At 37.1% G+C, this 25,943-nt stretch overlaps 1 protein-coding gene across 3 annotated transcripts in view; it reads left to right on the top strand.

Annotated features, from left to right (window-relative positions):
- SYT14 (synaptotagmin 14) overlaps nt 1-22,959 on the top strand; it is a 437,307-nt gene extending 414,348 nt beyond the window's left edge. For 2 of the 3 annotated variants that reach the window (XM_064273241.1, XM_023548406.2), the window contains 2 exons: nt 13,010-13,199; nt 17,103-22,957. In XM_064273241.1, the coding sequence (XP_064129311.1) occupies nt 13,010-13,199; nt 17,103-17,416 (504 nt within the window). In that variant the 3' untranslated portion in view covers nt 17,417-22,957. Of the gene's footprint in view, nt 1-13,009; nt 13,200-17,102 lie in introns of all 3 variants that reach the window. The other variant, XM_064273242.1, reaches the window with a different exon arrangement.
- Nucleotides 22,960-25,943: the final 2,984 nt, after the last annotated feature.

Genomic DNA, 25,943 nt, shown 5'->3' with positions numbered 1-25,943 from the left:
TACACCTTACTACATACTCCCATTTACTCTCCCCCTAATGGGTCAGCCCGCTCCCTCCTTCCAGTCTCTCCTTTCGTGACCGTTTTGCCAGTTTCTAACCGTCTCTACCCTCCCATGTCCCCTCCAGACGGGAGATGCCAACACAATCTCAAGTATCCACCTAATATAAGTAGCTCAATCCTCATCAGCATCTCTCTCCAACCCATTGTCCAGTCCATACCATGTCTGATGAGTTGTCTTCGGAAATGGTTCCTGTCCTGAGCCAACAGAAGATTTGGGGACCATGACCCCTGGGATTCTTCTAGTCTCAGTCAGACCATTAAGTCTGGTCTTTTTATGAGAATTTGGGGTCTGCATCCCACTGTTCTTCTGTTCCCTCAGGGGTTCTCTGTTGTGCTCCCTGTCAGGGCAGTCATCGGTTATGGCCGGGCACCATCTAGTTCTTCTGGTCTCAGGATGATGTAAGTCTCTAGTTCATGTGGCCCTTTCTGTCTCTTGGGCTCATAATTATCTTGTGACCTTGGTGTTCTTCATTCTCCTTTGATCCAGGTGGGTTGAGACCAATTCATGCATCTTAGATAGCCGCTTGTTAGCATTTAAGACCCCAGATGCAACACTTCAAAGTGGGATGCAGAATGTTTTCTTAATAGAATTTATTTTGCCAATTAACTTAGATGTCCCCTGAAGCCATGGTCCCCAAACTCCCGCCCTTGCTCCACTGACCTTCGAAGCATTCAGTTTATCCCAGAAACTTCTTCGCTTTTGGTCCAGTCCAGTTGAGCTGACCTTCCCTGTATTGAGTATTGTTCTTCCGTTCACCTAAAGTAGTTCTTATCTACTATCTAATCAGTAAATAACCCTTTCCCCCTCTCCCCCCTCTCGTAACCACAAAAGAATGTGTTCTTCTCAGTTTATACTATTTCTCGGTATCTTATAATAGTTGTCTTATACAATATTTGTCCTTTTGCATCTGACTAATTTCACTCAGCGTAATGCCTTCCAGGTTCCTCCATGTTATGAAATGTTTCACAGATTGATCACTGTTCTTTATTGATGCATAGTATTCCATTGTGTGAATATACCATAATTTATTTATCCATTCATCCGTTGATGGACACCTTGGTTGCTTCCAACTTATTGCTACTATAAACACTGCTGCAGTAAACATGGGTGTGCATATATCTGTTCGTGTAAAGGCTCTTATTTCTCTAAGATATATTCCGAGGAGTGAGATTTCTGGGTTGTATGGTAGTTCTATTTCTAACTTTTTAAGAAAACGCCAGATAGATTTCCAAAGTGGTTGTACCATTTTACATTCCCACCAGCAGTGTATAAGAGTTCCAATCTCTCCGCAGCCTCTCCAACATTTATTATTTTGTGTTTTTTGGATTAATGCCAGCCTTGTTGGAGTGAGATGGAATCTCATCATAGTTTTAATTTGCATTTCTCTAATGGCTAATGATCGAGAGCATTTTCTCATGTATCTGTTAGCCGCCTGAATATCTTCTTCAGTGAAGTGCATGTTCATATTCTTTGCCCACTTTTTGATTGGGTTGTTTGTCTTTTTGTCGTTAAGTTCTAACAGAATCATATAGATTTTAGAGATCAGACGCTGGCTGGAGATGTCATCGCTGAAAATTTTTTCCCAATCTGTAGATGGCCTTTTTACTCTTTTGGTGACGTCTTTAGGTGAGCATAGGTGTTTGATTTTTAGGAGCTCCCAGTTATCTGGTTTGTCGTCATCATTTTCAGTAATGTTTTGTATTCTGTTTATGCCTCGTATTAAGGCTCCTAACATTGTCCCTATTTTTTCTTCCATGATCTTTATCGTTTTGTCTTTATGTTTAGGTCTTTGATCCACTTGGAGTTAGTTTTTGTGCATGGTGTGAGGTATGGGTCCTGTTTCATTTTTTTGCAAATGGATATCCAGTTATGCCAGCACCATTTGTTAAAAAGACTATTTTTTCCCCAATTAACTGACACTGGGCCTTTGTCAAACATCAGCTGCTCATATGTGCATGGATTTATCTCTGGGTTCTCAATTCTGTTCCATTGATCTATGTGCGTGTTGTTGTACCAGAACCAGGCTGTTTTGACTACTGTGGCTGTATAATATGTTCTAAAATCAGGTAGAGTGAGGCCTCCCACTTTCTTCTTCTTTTTCACTAATGCTTTACTTATCCGGTGCTTCTTTCCCTTACATATGAAGTTGGTGATTTGTTTCTCCATCACATTAAAAATGTCATTGGAATTTGGATCGGAAGTGCATTGTATGTATAGATGGCTTTTGGTAGAATAGACATTTTTACTATGTTAAGTCTTCCTATCCATGTTGTTATCCATGAGCAAGGTATGTTTTTCCACTTATGTAGGTTAGTTTCTTGCAGTAGTACTTTGTAGTTTTCTTTGTATAGGTCTTTTACATCTTTGGTAAGATTTATTCCTAAGTATTTTATTTTCTTGGGGGCTACTGTGAATGATATTGATTTGGTGATTTCCTCTTCGATGTTCTTTTTGTTGATGTAGAGGAATCCAAGTGATTTTTGTATGTTTATCTTACAACCTGAGACTCTGCCGAACTCTCCTATTAGTTTCAGTAGTTTTCTTGAGGGTTCCTTAGGGTTTTCTGTGTATAAGATCATGTCATCTGCAAATGGAGATAATTTTACTTCTTCCTTGCCAATCCGAATGCCCTTTATTTCTTTATCTAGCCTAATTGCTCTAGCTAGGACCTCTAGCACAATGTTGAATAAGAGCAGTGGTGATAAAGGGCATCCTTGTCTGGTTCCCATTCTCAAGGGAAATGCTTTCAGGCTCTCTCCATTTGGAATGATGTTGGCCGTTGGCTTTCTGTAAAGAAAAAAAAAATTTTTTTTTTTTCTTTATACCGATGCCCTTTATTATGTTGAGGAATTTTCCTTCAATTCCTATTTTGCTGAGAGTTTTTATCATGAATGCGTGTTGGACCTTGTCAAATGCCTTTTCTGCATCAATTGATAAAATCATATGATTCTTGTCTTTTGTTTTATTTATATGGTGGATTACATTAATTATTTTTCTAATACTGAACCATCCCTGCATACCTGGTATGAATCCCACTTGGTCATGGTGCATTATTTTTTTGATATTTTTTTTAATTCTGTTGGCTAGAATTTTGTTGAAGATTTTTGCATCTACATTCATGAGGGATGTAGGTCTATAATTTTCTTCTCTTGTAGTGTCTTTACGTGATTTTGGTATCAGGGATATGGTGGCTTCATAGAATGAGTTTGGTAGTATTCCGTCCTCTTTCATGCTCTGAAATACCTTTAGTAGTAGTGGTGTTAACTCTTCTCTGAAAGTTTGATAGAACTCTGCAGTGAAGCCATCCAGACCAGGGCTTTTTTTTGTTGGGAGTTTTTTGATTAGCTTTTCAATCTCTTCTTTTGTTATGGCTCTATTTAGTTGTTCTACGTCTGTTTGTGTTAGTTTAAGTAGTTAGTGTGTTTCTAGGAATTCATCCCTTTCTTCTAGGTTTTCAAATTTGTTTGAGTATAGTTTTTCATAGTAATCTGATATGATTCTTTTAATTTCAGTTGCGTCTGTGGTAATATCGACCCTCTCATTTTTTATTTGGGTTATTATTTGCTTCCTCTCCTGTTTTTCTTTTGTCAGTTTGGCCAATGGTTTATCAATTTTGTTGATTTTTTCAAAAAACCAGCTTTTGGTCTTGTTAGTTCTTTCAATTGTTTGTCTGTTTTCTATTTCATTTAGTTCAGCTCTAATTTTTATTATTTGTTTTCTTCTGGTGCCTGTGGATTTCTTTTTTGCTCTCTTTTTTTTCTATTCAAGTTGTAGGGATAATTCTTTGATTTTGGCCCTTTCTTCTGTTTGTATGTGTGCATTTATTGATATAAATTGGCCTCTGAGCACCGCTTTTGCTGTATCCCAAAGGTTCTAATAGGAAGTGTTTTCATTCTCATTGGATTCTCTGAATTTCTTTATTCCATCCTTAATGTCTTCTATAATCCAGTCTTTTTTGAGCAGGGTATTGTTCAGTTTCCAAGTGTTTGATTTCTTTTCCCTGCTTTTCCTGTTATTGATTTCTGGTTTTATGGCCTTATGGTCAGAGAAGATGCTTTATAATATTTCAATGTTTTGGATTCTGCTAAGGCTTGCTTTATGACCTAATATGTGGTCTATTCTAGAGAATGTTCCATGTGCACTAGAAAAGGAAGTATACTTGGTTGTTATTGGGTGGAGTCTTCTGTATATGTCTACGAGGTCAAGTTGGTTGATTGTGGCATTTAGATCTTCCGTGTCTTTATTGAGCTTCTTTCTGGATGTCCTGTCCTTCACCGAAAGTGGTGTGTTGAAGTCTCCTACTGTTATTGTGGAGCTGTCTATCTCACTTTTCAATGCTGATAGGGTTTGTTTTATGTATCGTGCAGCCTTGTCATTGAGTGCATAAATATTTAATATGGTTATATCTTCTTGGTGTATTGTCCCTTTAATCATTATATAGTGTCCTTCCTTATCCTTTCTGATGGATTTAACTTTAAAGTCTATTTTGTCAGAAATTAATATTGCCACCCCTGCTCTTTTTTGATTGTTCTTTGCTTGATATGTTATTTTCCATCCTTTGAGTTTTAGTTTCTTTGCGTCTCTAAGTCTAAGGCATGTCTCTTGTAGGCAGCATATAGATGGATCTTGTTTTTTAATTCATTCTGCCACTCTCTGTCTCTTTATTGCTGCATTTAGTCCATTTACATTCAGGGTAGTTATGGATAGATATGAATTTAGTGCTATCATTTTGATGTCTTTTTTTCTGTGTTGACAGTTTCTTTTTCCCACTTGATTTTATGTGCTGAGTAGGTTTTCTTTGTATATTATCCTTTCGTCAAATTTGTTGTTTTGTTTCTGCTGAGTATGTATTTTTCCCTTGTATTTTATTTTGAAGAGTAGGATACTTTGTCTCCTTTGTGGTTACCTTATTATTTACCCCTATTTTTCTAAATTTATAACTAACTTTTATTTCTTTGTATCGCCATATCTTCCTCTCCATATGGAAGGTGTATGATTACATTTCTTAGTTCCTCTTTATTATTTTAATGTTGTCTTCTTTTATATAATAACATTTCCGTTACCCTGTATTGGGCTTTTTTTTTTTTTTTGGATTTCCCTGTCTGGGTTGACTTCTCGTTGCTCTGCCCAGTGTTCTAGTCTTGGGTTGATACCTGATATTATTGATTTTCTAACCAAAGAACTCCCTTTAGCATTTCTTGTACTTTTGGTTTGGTTTTTACGAATTCCCTCAACTTGTGTTTATCTAGAAATGTCTTAATTTCACCTTCATATTTAAGAGACAGTTTTAATGGATATATGATTCTTGGTAGGCAATTTTTTTCCTTCAATTTTTTTAAATGTGTCATCCCATTGCCTTCTTGCCTGCATGGTTTCTGCCAAGTAGTCCAAGCTTATTCTTATTGGCTCTCCCTTGTAGGTGACTTTTCTTTTATCCCTTGCTGCTCTTATAATTGTCTCTTTATCTTTGGTTTTGGCAAGCTTGATTATAATATGTCTTGGTGACTTTCTCTTAAGATCTACGTTACGTGGAGTTCGATGAGCATCTTGAATAGATATCTTCTCATCTTTCACAATATCAGGGAAGTTTTCTGCCAACAAATCCTCAACATTTTTCTCTGTATTTTCTGTTATCCCTCTCTGTTTTGGTACTCCAATCACTGGTAGGTTATTTCTCTTGACAGAGTTCCACATGAGTCTTAAGGTTTCTTCATTTTTTTTAATTCTTTTATCTGATTTTTCTTCAAATATATTAGTGCCAAGTGATTTTTCTTTGAGTTCAGAAATTCTAGCTTCTACTTGCTCAGTTCTGCTTCTCTGACTTTCTATTGAGTTATCTAATTCTGTAATTTTATTGTTAATCTTCTGAATTTCTGATTGCTGTCTGTCTATGGATTTTTCCAGCTTATTAAACTTTTCCTTATGTTCCTGACTAATCTTTCTTATTTCTTCAGTTGCTTTATCTGTGTGTTCCTTGGCTTGTTCTGCATATTGCCTCATTTCCTTCCTGATGTCTTGAAGGGTTCTGTATATTAAACTTTTGTATTCTGCATCTGAGAATTCCAGGAATGCACTTTCATCTACAAGATCCCTGGATTCTTTGTTTTGAGAGCCTGTTGAGGTGATCATGGCCTGTTTCTTTATGTGACTTGATATTGACTGTTGTCTCCAAGCCATCTATAAGTTATTGTATTAGTTTATGCTTGCTTACTGTGTCATAGCTGCTTACTTTGTTTTGTTTTGGTATACCCCATGGGTTGCTTGAGTGAGCTAGCTTGATTATTTTTGCCTTTGGAGCTCTGGTGTCCTGTCCCCAGCTGGCTAGAGCTGTTATCAGGTATATCAGTCTAGGAGTCCATTCAGTTTTCTTGTATGACTTCAGCTCAAGTTTCCAGGTAGCTGATATCAAGTTTGTGGTACAGGCTCTGTCCAACAGTCTTAGAGGGGCAGGGGTGATTGGTGTATATACCGATATCCAATTGCAGCAGGCGGTCACTTTCTGAACAAGGCGGGGGGCTGAGAACCGACCCCCAGGTGTCTCTGAGGAAAACACGTCTCTGTTCCCTAGAGCATGCTGGTGGGTGGGCTCTGCAGAGGGACCATTGGCACTCAAAGTTGTTTTTGTAAGGACTGGGAGGTACCAGTTATCCCTGGACCCCTGTCATGGGTTGTTGGGTGACCCAAGTGGAGCCACCATTCCTTAGGCGCCTGTTGTGGGTAGGTGAGGACCTTGTTTAATAGGCAAAGCAATGTCAAACATCAAACACCCACCTCTGCACCGCACCACTGAAATGGTTGGAGTTTGCCAACAAGGGCCTATTCTCCCGAAATAGGCCCACAGAGGTCCACGCAGAAGGGAAAGGTGCTCAAGGTCCACGCATGGTTTATGTCTGGACAGGTGCCGCTTCTGTCCTGAGCTCCCCCAGTTAATGGAGCTAGCAAATTATCTTTTCCCCCCAGTTGCAAATTTTTCCTTCCCCAAGGCTGGGAGGACAGCTCCAGGTGCTCACCAGAGTCTATCTCAGGCCTAGGGATTCAGCCACTGATGCTGGCTTGGGGGTGGGGGGGGCGCAGTAAAATACACACAAGTACTTAGCTTTTGCCGAGAACACCGTTCTTCTCAGGTTCCAGAGGTGTGAATGGGCCATGTGGCTGGCTGCTTTTCCCTGAGGAAACTGCAGCTGAAAGCTAGTACCAGCCCGCTGCCACCGCTGCTCCTCCAGGAATGGTGCCTGAGGGCTCCTCCCGAATCAGGTCCGGCAACAACTCTCCGCTTCTTAATGGTCTCTTCCTTCCCCTGCCCCTCAGGTTATTGTCTAAGCTTGCTTTTGATGCTCAGGGCTCCCAGCTTGTCACAAATATACTCGTTTCACTTGTTTTTTCAGGTCTTTGTTGTAAAGAGGGCTTGACGGAAGCATCTGTCTATTCCGCCATCTTGGCTCTGGCTTCCAAGTTTTTTTTATTTTATGTTTTTATGGTTTATACTGCTTTAAACAGAAAAAATGTTCGTATAACTACAGTTTTGAATACCAAACTATTATCATTTTAATATGAATTTAGATATACTTTGTTGATTTCCAGTTGATCCTCAGATTGCAGCAGCCTGTGAGTTCAGCTCTTAGTGCTGCCTCCACACCCTGCCCCACCCCATTACTGAGTCAAACAGCTCAAGATACACACACACACACACACACACATACACGAAAGCACAGTTAAACAGATATAATCAAGCCTTTGTAAACTAAACAAATCTTTTATAATGTAAATACCTGCTCCTCCTGGAAATTTTTATATTCAGTTTACTTCTTTCCTGAAATTGGGATATTCATATTAATTAGACAATAATCTGTATAAAGTTGAGTTTATCTCTGTGAAAACTCATGTAATTATTGATAACAATATTTTTCTTATTCCAAAAAAAAAAATGGCATATGAAAGGCCAAAAGAGGAAAATCACTTCAAATGATCAAAAGAGATCTGAAAAATAATATATTTAACAATGTGGGAGGTGAAAATCTAAGTATACATTTTGTTGAAAATATTGATTTTCAAACAAAGAGCTTTGGACCCATTGCCAGTAATTTAGGTTTTCTCATTAAGTGTTGAGAAGGGTTGATTTTATTATGGGAAGATACATTAATTTTCAGAAGTCATAATGAGAGACTTGCACAACTTTATATATAAATGACTTACACAAAGTACCAAATATAAACAGTAGTGTAACAAGAAAGTAAATTGGCAGAAATAATTATTCAGTTATAACAATTAAGACCACCATTTCAAAGATTTTCTATACACAATATGAAAATATTGTTACAGGATTTTACAGCACACACTTGAATTCGACCCTAATTCATTACTATTCTATACAATGACACTTCTTTCTTCTTTACTCTCAGTGGGCCCACGTTGTCTCCTGCCAGTTCACTGTGTTTATTATTATGGGAATCATCGCAAGCAGAAACCGTCTTAGGACGCCAACACTTAAAATGATTTACTAAGACACAAATCTTCAAAGTTTATTTCATTCACCACTTTGGGCTTTTCCTTTTGTATTTGAATATTAATCAAACTATCCTTCTATTGTTTTTAATTCGGGAGGAATGGATGAACTGCAAAGTAGCCAAGTAGCACCAGTACACCAAGAAAAAGCAGTAATGGAATCTGTTTGGTGACCGGTAATGCTCTTGGGGGCTGGGAGCCATTAAGGTTCTGGGGAGCTGTACCTTCAGGATGCACCCGCTCTCCAGAAGGTCCTCACCAGCAGGGTCTACTCCTGCCAAGCCCCCACCACTCTCTCTTCCTGTCACTGAAACCTTACTCTATTTCCTCAAGGCTTACTAAAATAGGATGTGTCTTATTGTATGGCAGTGTGTATATAGTGTATTAAGTTCCTCAAGAATCTCTCCTTAAAAAACTTTGAATTTAGTACTTTTGTGCAACTGTGATTTGAATCAAGCTGTGGCAGTGTTAAAAACAGAGAAAAAAGCAGTACTCTAGATCATTATTTCATTGTTTCTGACTGTTCCCTGTTTTTTCCGTGACTGTGGTAACTTAAAGTTTTTGAAACCAAATTGCTTCAAATAAATCAAAGATTTGTTTAAAAAAAAGAACATGATTACCAAGGATCTTATCACTCTTGTTTTCTTGTTGAGCTTGGAGAGGAGTGCATTTTTCCGTGAAGTGGGGAGAAAAGTGACCTTCTTTTCCCACAAGCAAGGAAGGCCTTTCCCTGAGCTGGGGCATCGCTTTGTTGCTCAAAATTGGCATTTTATCCTCAGTGTTCATAAGAAAGTATTAGGTTCACATCCTATTACCTGACAGTAAGTTAAATTATTGAATTTGCAAAATACAACATTATGAAAAATGTATTTCACAGTTTTCTAACGTGCTGCCAGTAGAGTATCCTGATGGAACAAACGTACCAAGTGTGCCCGCGCAGCTTTTTGACACTGTTTTCCTACGTGACAGTGTATCCTAACTGAAGCTTACTAAAATGATGGTCTCTCCCCCAGCTCTCATGAAAACATACCACACTAAGTGTTCTGTGTACCCCTGATTTAGGAATATAAGACGCATGTTCCTTTTGGCTTTCTACTCTTTGGTTGAGATAGATTTGAAAATACAAGATTTCATCTTTCTGAATATAAGTCCAATGAGTTAATTCAGTTCCCAGATATGTAGTAATTCTTCATCACTTGTATAGCGAACAGTAGATTTAAACTCGAATATTTGTATGAATCATTTTTAAATTTCAAATTACATGTCCTATCAGGGAATAATGTTATAGATTTTTTTTTAAAACCCAGTGAATCCCTTGAGGAATCTTCAAAGGCAAATATTTATTCTTATCACTGTGTGTTTATTTGTGTGTATTGTGCCTTTGCGTCATGTAATTCTTTTAAAACTTTTTTTTCTTGCGAAACCCAACACACATCAGGAAAGTAAGAAATGGAAATGTACAGTTCATTTATTTATCACAAAACAAAGGGCGTGTAACTACCATCCAGGTCAAGAAATGGAACACCATCAATATCTCCAGGAGCACCCTCATGCCCCTTCCCAGTCACCATTCATTCTCTCCCCACCCCCAGAGGTAACCAGAACTGTGACCTTTATGTCAATTACTTTCTTGCTCTTCTTTGTAGTTTTACCACCTATTTGTGCATTTCAAACACTATGGTTTTCTTTTGCCAGGCCTTTTTTTTTTTTTTTAACCTTAAATAAATGGAATTATTCAACTAGGTATCCTTTTGGGTCCAGCATTTTTCACTCAGTCATGTTTGTAAATGTAGTTGTAATTGGCTTTTATTTTGCTGTATGGGAAACCCTGGTGGTGTATTCCATGATAAACTGACCACAAATTATTTACCCATCCTACTGTTTATGAACATGTGGGTTGTTCCAGTTTGGGGTCATTTTGAATAATGCTGTTATGAACGTCTTTTACATGTCTCTTGATAAACACTGCACGTATTTTTGATGGGTATGTACTTCGGAGTGGAATTGCCAGGTCATTTTGTTGTTGTTCTTAGTTGCCATTGAGTCAATTCTGACTCTTGACAACCCCATGTGTGCAGAGTAGCATAGGGTATGTCTGTTTTAACATTTTTTAAAGTGGTACCACGTCATGTTCCCACCAGGGGAATATGAGAGTTCCCGTTGCGCTGTGTCCTCACCACAGCTCGTATTGCCAGACTTCTTAATTTCAGCCCATCCATTTGTTGTGTAGGATTCCCTCATGGTTCTAATTCTCATTTCCCTGTTTACTAATGAGATTAAGTATCATTTCATATGTTTATTGACTGAAGTAGCTGGTACAGCTGTGTTGTCTTTTTCTTATTGATATGTAAGTGTTCTTTACATATTCTGGATATGAGCTCATTATGTATTACAGATATCTTCTCCTACATGGTTGTCTGCCTTTTCACTGTCTTAAAAGTTTCTGTGGAAGATCAGAAATTCTTAATTTTAATGTTGTAACAGTAACCAACCTTTTCCTTTATGATCAGTTCTTTTGTGTCCTTTTTAGGAAGTCTTTCCCTACTCTGAGAATATAAAAATATTACTGCATGTTAACTTACAGGATATTTATTGTTTTACCTTTTACATTTATATCTAGAATCGAGTATTTGGTGTATTTTGGGGTAGGGGTTAGTTTTCATTTATTTCTGTGTGGATAACCAATTATTCTAGCACCATTTTTTAAAAAGACTGTCCTTCCTCACTGCATTGTAGCCTCACCTTTGTTGTAAATCACGTATCCATATATATATACCTTATCTTTACAAGACTAAAACACACCTTCTACATTTGTTTGCCAACTGTGCCCTCCCTCCGAGAGGTATTTTTGTAAACAGGCTATGCGAATTTTTTACAGCAACATGTAAAAAAAAATTGGCATTGTGGAACTTACAAAAATACCTCCCCAGGGGAGGGTACAGTTGGCAAACAAATGCAGATGGTGCGCGTTATTTACGTAAAAGTACAGTAGACCTATGTGTGGGGTTTTCTATTTGGTTCTGTTAGTGTGTTTCACATTGCTAAAGGGTTTTTGAAGGCATTGTTCATTATACTAAGGACATTCTTTTCTATTCCTGTTTTCATGAGTGAATGTTGAATTTTATCTGCTTTTACTGAGATAATCATGTTTTGTTCTCCTTTTTTCCAGTTAATGTGGTGAATATATTGATTGATTTTTGAAATCTTAAATGAGCTTTGCATTTCTATAATTACCCCAATTTAATAGTTAACGCACATGGCTACAAAAAGGTTGGAAGTTCAAGTCCATCGAGAGACACCTCAGAAGAAAGGCCTGGCAATCTGCTTCTGAAAAATTAGCCATTGAAACCCCTATGGAGCACAGTTCTATTCTACTCTGACACATATGGGGTCACCATGAGTTGGAATTGACTTGACGGCAACTGACAGTTGTGATATAATACACTTTTTATGTACTGCTGGATTTGGTTTGCTAATAGTTCATTTCGGGCTAGGATTTTTGAGTCTAGTTTATGACCAACAGCATTCTGTAATTTTTCTTTTTTGTAATGTCCTTGTTGGGTTTTGCTAGATTCTTAGAGGAAGATGAGGAGTGTTTCCTATTTTTCCACTATCTGGAAGAGTTTGTGTAGATTAACATTATTTATTAGAATTTACTGAAGTCAACTGGACTGAAGTATTTTATTTTTGTTTTGTTTTGTTTTGGAAATGTTTTTAATTACAAATTCAGTTTCTGCAGTAGTTATTATAAAACTTCATATTTTCTCTTTCTACTTGTGCCTGTTTCGGCTACTTTTACTTTTGTAGGAATATGTTTTTTTCTTCCAAGTTTTCAAAATTTTTTTGGAAGAAAGTTGTTCGTGCTACCCCTTTATCTTTTCAATGTCTATAGAATATGCAGTAATGTCCTCCTTCCTCCCTCCTCTCCGTCCCGTTTTTTGCATGGCATATATCTTTCCAACCCTTTATTTTCAACTTTTCTGTATCTCTGTGTTTTACATGTTGGCATTTAAATAGCAGATACCTTTATTTTGTTTAATCACGTGTAGCAGTCTTTTTCTTTAAGGCAAGGTTAGGACATTTACATTTAAAGTAATTGAGTTTAAATCTATATCAGTTTTTTAAGGTCATTCTTTAAATAATAAGCTTTCGAATTCAGAAAGTAAACAGTTTATTAACAGCTTTGAGTTTATCCTCTCTTATGTGACTATAAGTATGCAGAGATTTATGAAACCTTCCATCTTCTATTATTTCTGTGACTGCTGTATAATGAATAGAGATCCAGGGATTAAAATACACTAAGGGAAATATTTCTAATCTGGTGTTTGGGGAATTTGGCTTGCAACTCTCTTTATTGTGATTTACCTATCTAATGCCAATAAACCACGCATCTCTTACTATATCTCTCTTGCAAGATACTATAAAATTTTGTTTTTGCTTACAGGGCTGTGGCTCCCAGATGAGCATGTCAGAAATGTCCTGTAGTGAAAGTACCTCCTCATGTCAGTCTCTTGAACACGGCTCAGTTCCAGAAATTCTCATTGGCTTGCTTTATAATGCCACGACTGGAAGACTTTCGACAGAAGTGATAAAAGGCAGCCACTTCAAAAACTTGGCAGCAAACAGACCACCCAGTGAGTGAAAACAAATTTTTAATTCTGTTGTTTTCTGCCTTGTGGGGCTCTGAGAGTTATGGGCCTCAGTTCTGTCATTTAGTCTGAATCAGGCAAAATGAAATGGTGTAATAATCAGCTAATCCATTTCATGTTTTCTATTTCCAGTCATTTGGAAAGTAGAAAAACTTGGAATTCAAAATCTTAATTGTAAGGTGACAGAACTTTTAATTTTTCATGGTGACTGCAGAATAAGTTGCCCCCATCTAGCCATTACATTCGAATGTTAGAAAAAGTTAGTGTTTTTAAAAAGTGAATAATATTCCTCAAATGCTAACAGGAATGTGGCTGACTCTTGTTGACTGAAGATTGTTGCTGTTTCCTGTCTGCCTGCAGTGCTGTGATCTAATGTGTTTACTTCTATATTTTCCTTCTTTAACAATTTTTAAGAAGAAACTGTTTCTTCACATTTTTCCTACTTTAAAACTATAAACCAGCACTACCAGCAGAGACTTCTAAATGGAGTATCCTTTGCCTTTGCCAGGATGGAGCAAGGAACATGTGCTACTTCCCCTGGATGCTAGGAAGGGAAAGCTGGATGATAGGCCCCACCCTGTGTGTCACTCTCCTTATGTTTCTCTCAGCTCAGGGGGAATGAGGAGTGGATTATGGACATATAAGGAAACTGTGACCCAGTGTACTTCCAAAACTTTTGATACCTGTGAGAGAGAAAATGGGAAAGTAGCCACTTCTTTATACTTCTCTAAAATCAAAGCTGCTAATTTCCTAAACTAAAAATTTTAAAGAAAATCTTGAATAATAATGTCCTTTAAGTTTGCTTAAAGATTTCTCACAGACTTGGGTAAAGCAGTCTTTTAGTCCAGGTATCAAATAATTACTGAAAGAGGGGAAACTTTTTCCACTCTTGAAATAAAATTACCCTACTTACATCCAAGCATCCTAAAACTTCTAGGTGTAAATTGTCCTTTATTCAATAAAGATGAAAAGTCAAAAAATGTATTTGGTTTGCCCCAAGTAATATCAGAAGCCTTACTTCTTACATACCTCATGGAATGTGTCTGTACCTGAATTACAAGTCAGAAGGCTAAAACTATATTCATAGTTCTACCCTTGGACAAGTGACCTAAGTCTGTTTTTTTATGTGTAAAAGTAAGGCCATGTCTCTCCAGGATTATCATGTGACTCAAATCAGATAAAGGTACATAAAACAAGGATGAATTCTTACTGTCCCCCTTCTCATTTCAGAAGGAAAAATTCAGAGGAAGAAAAAGAAGCAGTTACTGTAATAAACAGATTTGACAGTGACTTGATTCTCTTCATTTACACACACTTAGAATGCAAGCTCAATTGGCCTGGGAGGCAACTTAAATGAGCAAAATTTGCAGATGAAAAATAAGTAGTGCTGTGAGGCATCTGACAAACTCAAGAGTGTAGACTGCCTGAAGACATTCAGAGTAAAAAAAATTTGTACACTGTACCAGATAAAACATTATTTGGGGTCACATTTAGCCACAGGCTCTAGCAGTTTGCCACTCTTGCTTTAGCTACAGTTTAATTTTTTTTAAATGACTAAATATTTAACTGAATATGCTAAAACATAGATAAGAAATGGTATGTTTGCCCCTTTGCCCCTACTGTAGCCACTCTGATGGAAACAGAGAAACGCTAATCAGAACTAAAATGGGAAGGGGGAGTGGCAGATAATAAGCCCGTAAAGGAAGAATGACTTGTCACAGGAATAGATAATATTATCCTAAATACCCAAGAATTCACTAAGCTGTGATAAAGACATTAGAAGGTTTAACACATACAACATGGAATGGATCTTTCAGGTTAAAGAGTAGGTTATCACAATCACCATTATTTTGGGATGAGATCTTCAGCATCAAATGGTTAATGGTGTTGTCTGGAAGGTAACTAGTGAATATATGTAAGTCAGCTTTAAAAATGATTGTATGAATGTGGAGTCTTTATAGAGTAACATATAAGACGAGCTTATCAATTTGTTCTAAACTGTGTATATTAAGATTGTGACCCTTTGTATATACCTAGATTGTAAGTTTTTGAACTGTGTTATATACTGAATAATCCAATTTTATCCAAAGAAACAGTAGCAACATTTAAGAGCAAAAATTTTGATAGTTATATTTTATTTTGTATAACTTAATTTTATATTACATTGTGAATAACAAAAGTATTTAAAATATTAAATATTATATGGATAAAATTAAAATTTAGAAGAACGATCCTATAATGATTTTTATTCAGTCTTTTATAGCCTGATAATTTGCCTGATTCATGTTCAATGTACTTTAGACCAAGAGGATATCATTATAAAGAAGTCCCCTTTTAAAAAGTAATTTTTGTTTAAGATTACACAATGACCTTAAAAATTCTCATTCCATGAAATTTACTCAACAATCCTTTTGTTCAACCCTCTACCTGAATTGAAATGCTAAAGTTTTGTGTTCTTCCACTCCAGTGAGCAGCGTTTCCTCTTTAATTCTAACCTTTGACCCTCTCTCACCCAACGATTGACATCTGGTCATTATTTCTTTTACTGCTTTCCACCCCCTGTTGTCAGATGGACTGTTCTGTTGTCTAAAACACTTGATAGGTGGACAGGTTTATATAATCCGAGGTGAGTTCCTGTAGAGGCTAATTGGATGTTGTCTTTTCATGCAAAAACAAGATACCCTAAAACTTGCCAGCAGCGAAGCTGTCCACCATGTTGGTTTCCTAAAAACTGCATATTTATTATCTGTGGTACTTTAAATAAAACTAACTGAGAATTTATCTCTGATTATGGATGATGGTATTCAGAATATCTATAAAACAAGCAAAACTTTTTAAAATAAAAGTTTTTATTTTTTCATTCATTATATTTTGATTTATACAACAGAAATAAAGGAGCTATTTCTTGAGAAATATTGCAATTTTCTTTAAAATTAATTGAAATCTTGCAATGAAGTACATATGATGGATCAAAGTGCTGAATATCATTTGCATGAGTCTACAAAACTTGCAAATGTAATCTTAAAGAGGATTTATCTCCAAAAAAATGAGACAATGAGCTTTTACATTTCACTTTGTACACTAAACATCACATCAGTTTTTTTTAATACTTCATGAAAATACTCAAGATGTCATATTTAAAACTTCACTTTAAATTGTGCCAAAAAGAAACCCTATACTATTTATTTTAATTTGCCAAAAAACACAGTAAATGTACTCTTACATGAAACCAGGAGAAAGTTTTACTTGGTTTGCTAAACTTTGAGCCCTTAATGTATTTGGCTTCATTTGGGCCCTTTAATTGTTTTAAAAATGTACTTAAAAACCACATCCATGCAGAGATGTTTTAACATCTCATCCTGAGCTGTTTTACGTCACTGCATCCTTGTCGTCCTCTGTTCCTCCTCACCATTTGCCATCATTTCTGTTTGTTTGTTTATTCTTATTCTCTGAAAACACAGTGGAATGCTTTCCAGTGTTGTGGCTAATTAAGCTTGCTAAGTGTTTATTAATGCTCTGATGTCCGCTTAGTGAAGCTAAACGGGAATGGGCAGGGGTGGGAGTGGGAGTGGGAGGTCAAGGATGGGGGTGGAGGGCGGAGGAAGGATTATGAGGTATACCTTTAAATTCTAACTATGATGTAGAAATAGTGAGGTTAAGGTATTATTATCCCCAAAATATTATCTGGCTACTTAGCATTCTCTGTACTGGTCACCTTTTTTTAAGCAACTACATCAAAATGGAATTGGTTGAATTTCCATTAAGCATGGTATACACCATATCCTTATCAAGTGTAAATACTTAATCTTCTTAGGAAATGTTGCAAGAGAGTTGTTTTGAGCTTGTTTCAAATGACGTTTGTGGTATATTGTTGTTTTTTTTCTGTAGATACATATGTTAAGTTAACTCTACTGAATTCCATGGGCCAAGAGATGTCCAAATGCAAGACGTCCATCCGCAGAGGGCAGCCCAATCCGGTATACAAGGAAACCTTTGTTTTCCAAGTGGCCCTATTTCAACTTTCTGATGTGACACTCATACTATCTGTGTACAACAAACGCAGCATGAAAAGAAAAGAGATGGTAGGCTGGATTGCATTAGGTCTGAACAGTTCTGGAGAAGAGGAACTCAGTCACTGGACTGAAATGAAAGAGTCCAAAGGACAGCAAATCTGTAGATGGCATGCATTACTGGAGTCGTGATGAATAGGATAAAGGAGCAATCGCAATCCAAGGCAGCATTGTTTCTGATCACAACACCACTGTTTTTATTTAGCTACCATTCAAAGATCTGCTCTTTGAAGAATCATCTTCAACATTCTACCAAAATGCTTTAAATTTTGTGGAAAGAACATCTAATGCTTACATACATGAAGAAAAGATATGTCTCTGTCAGAGCCTGTTTGGGAAAAATGAGAAACTTATATCATCATTGTTCAGTTAACAGTCCTTCAGAGATTTAATAACATGGTTTGAGGTTTATTTCACTTTATTGGAAGGTCCGGTAATTTTATTAAAAATCAAAATTTTAAGTGAAAAAAAATCATAATTTTAGTTGTAAAACACTATTTTAGTACCACTCTACACCCTCCATAGAACATGTTCTGACCGGCCAGTCCCTGATGTTTATAATCTTCTTTAATATGAAAAAGCAGTTCTCCAATTTTATCATCAGATGTCACATCTAAGAGTTTCAAACATGTTGAACGTTGTTTTATTTCAGATGTCTCCCCTCTGTGCTCTCAGTTTCGTTGTCTTTCACAGTGGCACTAAATCTAAGTGCAAGCAAGTCTTCATTTTCACAAAGGAACTTTTTTACATGTTATCAAAAAAGTCCATTTCTTTATTTGCTTCCGCTTTTGCTTGATCCAAAGAGACCAGGTCACTGTACTGGTCCCTTGCAAGTCTGTTAGACAGGTTGTACTGTAGGACTATGTAACTTTCTGTTGAAAGCACTTCCTGTATTCTTGTATTCCAATGTAGGAAGCTAACAGAGCAGGACTTTACAATTTCTTTGAATGATTGACTCTTTAAAATTGTGGTAATGTAAAAATAACGTTTTTTACAAACTGAAAGATACAGTAGCTGAGCTGCTGAAAATTGAAAACAATTTAAAGGAAATTTTAATTATCTGCTCTGAGTATTTTTAGTAACCAGCACGACATAATGCAGATAGCATTCAAAATAAATTGTTCTCTCTCTAAATCTTACTCACTCTTACTTCAAACAATTTATATTTGTAATATCAAGACTACCCAGTTCTCAGTTTGAGTCAGAACATTATGATAAAAACAGTTCTGAAAATCCTTCTGAAGCTTCTAGTGACTTGTGACTAGATTTTATGAAATTTACAGGTACGTTCTTCAACGTGATGTCATCCTGTGCCTTTCATGTAAGTTGAATTTGCTCATACAGCTTGAAAGTTGTATTTGCAAAATCAGGCCTTCAATTTTTATAAATGTAAAGATTATAACAGTGTCCCAGTGTTTTTGTTTCCTCAGGATTATGTAGAAGCTGTATAATGTACTGATTTTTTTTAATGGTACTTTCATTTGTCGCTTTGTATTTAGGAACTCTGATGAACCAGAAATATTATAAGCTACTTTCTTTTTAATTTTGCTTCTTACCCAATATATAATTTTATGCATATACTTTATTAGTCTATCTTTTATATATATGAAAAATATTTCCTTTTTTCTCTTTCTCCTTTCTAGTTAAACTAGACTAAAATGTTCTATTTACCAATTACGAAAAAGCAGCCTATCTTTTTTCCTAGTCCCAGCTAAGTCCTGTATATTATTCTAAGCTGAAACTTGTTATTATCATAGTAACAAAACCATGCATAGATACTATCACTTTAGCTCGGCTGTACTAAAAGGCCTTAAAGAGAAATCCAAAAAGACAGTGAGCTCCTAATGTTTTTTAGTTTAAAAACGGCAGCTCTACACATTCATACCCATAAATTATAAGAAAAAATACAAGTGCTATGTTGGGTGACGTGAAGTTTAAGAATGTTGGTTAAGGAGTTACATTAAAGGGGAAAATCTATTCTTTTATTGTTACACCAATGAGCTTTTTCCAGAGTTTTTTATACATGAGTTAGTTAATAGAGTTAAAATATGAATCAAAAGGCGTAATGCCTTATTTAAGCATTTTTAGCAACAACATGGAAAAAGATTGAAGGAAGAGATACAGAATTTAGTGAGAAATTGGATTTAGGTGTTTTACGCTACAAGTACCTTTTCTGGCTTTGAGACCACTGACTACATTGCTAACAACTGGGATCCTCTTAAAAAGAATTATCAGTCTTATTTGTAGCTGTAACAAAGCCTAATCAAACATGTTAATAAGATGAGTGTGGTGCTTTCAGCTTTAGTGAGAAGAAGACGTAACTGATGTCATTTGTTAAACTACTTTTCTTCCAGTTATGCCCAGAACTGTGTGTGTGCTTTGCTGTATCCTTAGGGTTTTATCTGGAATAAGAATCCAATCCAATTAGGCTTAAAAATTAATCAACAATTAAAGAAAAACGAAGAAAGACCCTACCTCCACCCCAGCGGCCAAGTCCTCAGTGATTATGAATTATCTGTCTTTGTGTATGTACGTGTGTGTGTACAGTGAGATGCACACACACATGTATACACACAACATATTTTTTAAAGACTTTTTTTTTTAAGTGAAGATGCCCTGGCTTTTCAGTTTACGGATCATTTTCTCCTCTGTATACTTTTTTTATACTTAGGAATTGTATTTGGTTTGGGGTGCTATCTGCTGCCATCTCCTTCACACACAGCAAAATACACTTCTTTTTATCCTGTGGATTGACACAACTTAGAGTAATTACTCCCAAAAAATGTTCTTTTAGAAAAGGATTAAATAGGGCTCAAGAGACTCACGTCACTCTACTGAATCTAATGTACAAGACGGTACTACTGCTTTTGTGTGCTTGAATTTGCATGAAAGCTTAGAGGCAAAATCCTGTATTTCAGTAATTATAGCAAATAGGGGCCCACTGGTGGGCAGCAGGTGTTGGCTCAGAAACTTGAGAAAGACAACCCACTTTCTTATTGTTCTGTGAAAATCCTCTAAGTTTTATAATAAAATAAGATAGTCCAAACATGGCAAGTGACTAGGATTTATGTGAGCTCCTGAGCCTGGAATTACAGGCTTTGTCTCCCAGATGAGCTGCGAAATGTAGTTTATTACTGTCCAGGAAACAGTATTTCAAATCAGTAAAGAATTTGTTCAGTATAATATTCCTCTTACCTTCTAGAAGCTTTTTTACATAACTTTGTGTCTTCAGCACTGTCTACATTTTATGTGAAATTTGCATATTATCTTACTAGGCATTCACTGAATCCTCAATAATGTTGTATTTAATGACAAAAATAATAAATTGGATCACAATTTAAAAAAGGAAAAACCCGTGAGAAAGTATCTGAACTACCCCAATTAATATGTTGTTAGCTGCCATCCGGTCAGCCCAGACTCATGGCAAGTCCACGCACAGCAGGATCTGTCGCGATCTGTAGGATTTTCATTGGCTGATTTTTGGAAAATTGATAACCAGATCTTTCTTCCTAGTCTGTCTTGGTCTGGAAGCTTCCACGAACCCTGTTCAGCATCATAGCAACACATAAGCTGACAGATGAGTGGTGGCTGCCCATGCAGTGCACTGGCTGGAAATCGAAGCCCAATCTCCTGCGCGGGAGGCAAGAATTCTACCGCTAAACCCCAACCTGCCCCCCTGGTTAATATATACATGTTTAAATGTAGGGCTTTATAGGCAATTTCTTCCAGCCTAGTGCAGATGCCAAGGGCTACAAACTAAATGAATTTTTTTATTACCATCATTTTCATTTTTCTTATGAAGTGAATCAGCAGCAGAATCAATGATCGCAAAGGGAGCTAGCACTAAGACAGAAAGGAGTGTACAAGTGAGTGTGTTCTTCAGGATGCAAATGGTGGCCGACGGACAGCGTGGCCTTTCAAGCGAGAGGAGACGGAGGCTGTACATTGAAGGTGTATGCTTAGTGGGAGATAGTGAGAAGAGTAGGCACCAATCATTTTTTTTTCAAGATTCATATCTAGATACAAATAGAAAGGAAAAATTTATTTGCATAAAATTGTCATTTGCCTAGGTAAACTAGATAGTCATTTCATAGAGAATTCGCACATTGATAGTTACTATTCACAAGTTGGCATAGTAACTGATGGCATAGTGGTTAAGAGCTATGGCTGCTAACCAAAAGGTCAGGAGTTGGAATCTACCACGTGCTTCTTGCAAACTCTGTGGGGGCAGTTCTACTCTGTCCTATGGGGTTGCTATGAGTCGGAATCGACTCCACGGCAACAGTTTTGGTATTACGTGTTCACAAGTGTTTTTTGGGTTTTTTTCCTTTCCATTCACCATCCCCAGTTCATCCATGGCCTACACTAAAGGTAGGCATCAGTGTTGTCATCATCAAGTGAACTTAATATTGAGCACAAAGTCATTTAAGGGTGTTTAAAACATTACCTGTGCCCACCAAAGTTTATCATAATGGTAGCAGCCATCATTTACTGAGATCTGGCACATTAATGCACTGTTTTATTTAATTCTCACAACACCCTGTAGTTGGTATAATATTATCAACATTTTGCAGATGAAGAAACTGCAGCATGGAGAGGCTAACCTGTCTTGCCCGAGGTTGTCCAGAAAGTAAGTCGTGGGGCTAGGGTTAGAACACGGTGGAGACTGCCTTAATACCCACGCCCCTGCCCACTCTGCTAGTGCAGTTGTGTCCAGCTTTACAAACTGCAAGAAAAACACTTAGAGCAACAGTGTATTCATTAATGATCCTCCCCACCATAAACAACATTGCATGGCAGAGCTAGAAAAAGAAGAAGACAACAAAACAGAGCTCTGGGAATGAGCAATAAAAGAGAAGAAAGATCAGAGATTCCCTTTGGGGCACAAATGTACTTTGTGTCATACTTTGTAGATGACTTTGATTTTCAAAGGTTGGGGATTAATTTATTCAATTAATTTATATTCTGAAAGTATATTAATCAATTTGTTCTGTTCCTTGACCGCTTTTCTGAGTCCAGGATATTTTAATTGTACATGATCACCTTTCTACCCTGTGAATTGGATAGCTGGTGCCTGTTAGCCCATAGCTTACCCCTGTCAGTGGCAAGGGAAGACTCTCGTTTTCCTCTGTGCTCCCTTTGCTATTTATTTATGTTTCTCCTATACCCATTGTAAGATTGGACTGGAATTACAGCTAGTTTGATTACATAGTTCTCTATTTCCCCTGGCCCTGCAGTGGACCAGTAGTTAAGAGCTACAGCTGCTAACCAAAAGGCTGGCAGTTCAAATCCACCAGCCACTCTTTGGAAGCCCTATGAAGCAGTTCTCTGTCCTATAGGGTTGCTAGGAGTCAGAATGGACTCCATGACAACTGTCCTACCTGCTGTTATCAAGTCAATTCTGACTCATACTGACCTTATAGAGGAGCCCTGGTGGCACTGTGGTTAAAATGCTTGGCTGCTAACCGAAGGTCATTGTTAGAATCCACCAGCCCCTCTGAGAGAAAGATGTGGCAATCTGCTTCCATAAAGATTACAGCCTTGGAAACCCTGTCTACTCTGTCCTATAGGGCAACTATGATATTTCCCCCAACATAAAAAAAATTTTTTTTTTTTTTTTATGAACAAAAGGGCGCATAAAGATAAGACAAGGAATTTACTACTACCTAGGATATTTCCCCCTAGGTAGTAGTAAATTCCTTGTCTTATCTTTATGCGCCCTTTTGTTCATAGTAGGCACACAATAAATATTGAACCAAATTCTCTGTGGAAGAAATCAATAATATTTTTGTACGAGTCTTAATTTCTATGAATCCTGTGTTATGCATGGATTTATTCATTCCTTTGTTTAATAAATATTTAAGAGTACCTACTATGTGCGTTGTGTTGCTCTAAATACTAGAGATCCCAAACCAAAAAAAAACCAGACCCACTGCCGTCGAGTTGATTCCGACTCATAGCGACCCTATCCCAGAGTAGAACTGCGCCATAGGGTTTCCAAGGAGCACCTGGTGGATTCGAACTGCTGACCTTTTGGTTAGCAGCCGTAGCTCTTAACCACTACACCACCAGGATTTCCACTAGAGATGCAGAGATAATAAATTTGATAGATGTCTTTGCCCTCGTGGAGTTTATGTTCTAAGGTGGGAGGATAGCCACAGAATGATGTCATTCAGTCTAGAATAACTAAGTGTCAGGATAAAGGCCTGCACAGATCACTCAGGGAATTTAGGACAGGAATACAACACAGAGCTCAGAAAAATCCGCCTGGAAGAGACAAGCTGAACTGGGTCTTAAAGAAAAAAACAGGTTAGACGCCCATAAAACTCCAGAACACATATTCTTTCTAAGGGCAAAATATAAAACAGTGGTTCCCAAATTTTTGTGTGCTGAAAGAATTATCTTGAGAACTTAATTTGTATTCCACAGATCCACCTCCAGAGATTCTATTTCCTTTTGTCTGGGGTGGAGCTCAAGAATCTCTTTAATTTCCCCAGAAAATGCTGTCTGAGATATGTTGGTAGAGAATATTGGGCTCATTGTATAGAGTTACCTATAGCAGTGTTCTAGTGTCCATAAGTTGTATCTTTGAGTGTTACAGTGAGTTATAGTGATAAATAAGAGAGTCTAGAGACCCAGGTTTGATTCCCAGCCACTGCTCCTCAAGCCCAGCCACCACCCCTGTGAGCAAACATTTACATGCTGCTCTGATAAGAAGAAAGAGATTAAGCCTAGAGTTAGTGTCCTTGGTCTTATTCTTGTGCTTCCTTAAAAAGTTTTTTAATGAAAAAAGAAAAAGATATTTAATTACAAGCTCCTGTATGTTCGTATTCAACATAACTCTTTTTCAGAGTGTTCTTTGATGTAATAATCATATGATGTTGATTTTATGATTCCTGAAAGTTTCTCTGGATTGTTGTCAAATATTTCCTTCCAGCTTGTCTTTACGATGATAGGTATACAAGCAAATAGTGTCTGAGAAGATATTTATCTAAAAGACAAGTCCCGTAGCAGAGTCGCATCTTCCATGTTGAAGAAATAGAAAAAGGATCACTCTAAAAGTGCTTTAACAATAAACTACCAAACCGCTTGCCATCAGGTTGATTAGGACTCATAGCAAGCCTATAGGACAGAGTAGAACTCCCCCATAGGGTTTCCAGGGTGCAGCTGGTGGACTGGAACTGCTGGCCTTTTGGTTAGCAGTGAAGTTCTTAACCACTACACCACCAGGGCTCCAATAAACTACAGTACATCTTTTTTTTTTTTTTTAACCATGAAGGGAAAAAAGTTACCTTTTAGGTAGGAGATTTTTAATACATTTTTTAAAAACGAAGTAATGGCAGACACCCCTATCCCTCCCCCGTCACTTATTCTCGTCAACCAACACTACTCATAGTGTGAAAATGAACACTACTCATAGTATGAAAACACTGCTCATAGTATGGTTGTGATTTAGGCCTTTTTTAAAAAAAGAACTTTTATTTTCATTGATGCTTTCAACATTGCTTTCTATTTGAATCATTTAGTGAGGTTTCTGCCCCCTACTGTTTATGAGTTCAGATGAATCATACCAAATGAAGAGTTAAAAACCTTGGTTTGAAATTCTTTTGTAAGCATATAGATTATCATAATTTTTGGGGGGTGAGGGAGAAAGCACACCTCACCAAATTTAAAGGTATTTGGGTAATCTCTTTTATTTTCTTAATTCATCTCTTATATTCAAGTCAAGATGTATTGTTATAGTTCCTATAGTTTTGTCATCTAGATGTTACTTTTATAACTAAGCTGCTTCTTGTCAGGAAAAGACCACAATGAAGTATGATACCAAATGGCAGCGTTTGAATCACAGCTCTGCTTTAAAATTGTGCCGCTCAATAGCCAAATAATCTCTCTCAGGCCACCTTCTCATTTATAAAATGGGGATGATAATTGCCTCTTCACTGAGCGGCAATGAAGATCAAACAAGACAAAGCACCTTAATAGTAGCTTTATTTGGAGGAAAAGATTGAGGGAAGCCAATTCTAAAATAATAGAAAGCCCAAGAACATATTATCAAACCCCAACAAATCCTCCAAATTTGGAATCAGAATTCCTTCCTATCTTAGAAGGCTTTCGAAAATTGAATGTATTTCCACATGCTCATTGAAGAAACATTGGAAACCCTGGTGGTATGGTGGTTAAGAGTTCGGCTACCAACCAAAAGCTGGGCAGTTTGAATCTACCAGGTGCTCCTTGAAAACCCTATGGGGCAGGTCTGTTCTTTCCTATAAGGTCGCTATGGGTTGTAATCATCTTAACAGCAGTGGGTTTGTTTTTGTTTTTGAAGCGGTTGCACATAAAATCACATTAATGGAAGAACCTGTGGCATGTACTTCTTTGTATTCCCTTCAGTGTTTGGCACAATCCTGGATGCTCAGTACTTGGTTTAACAATTGTCATTTCTCCACACACACAAAGAAAGCCTGTAATGCTTTTCATAGTACAGAGATGGAAAAATTGTTGGTAAACAACTTGGTCTTGCTAGAGTCATATTGCCTCCTTTATAGCTTCCAAAATTTCTGAAATGAGCTAGCAAAGCAAAGGTACATTATGTCAGTTCATTCTCCCTTTCTCTCCCCTCACCCTCACCAAAATGGAAAATCCTGGTCAAAAGTAGGAA

This window comes from Loxodonta africana, chromosome 20 (genome assembly GCF_030014295.1).
Source record: "Loxodonta africana isolate mLoxAfr1 chromosome 20, mLoxAfr1.hap2, whole genome shotgun sequence".
NCBI lineage: Eukaryota > Metazoa > Chordata > Mammalia > Proboscidea > Elephantidae > Loxodonta > Loxodonta africana.
This window is presented reverse-complemented; position numbering and strand designations above follow the sequence as displayed.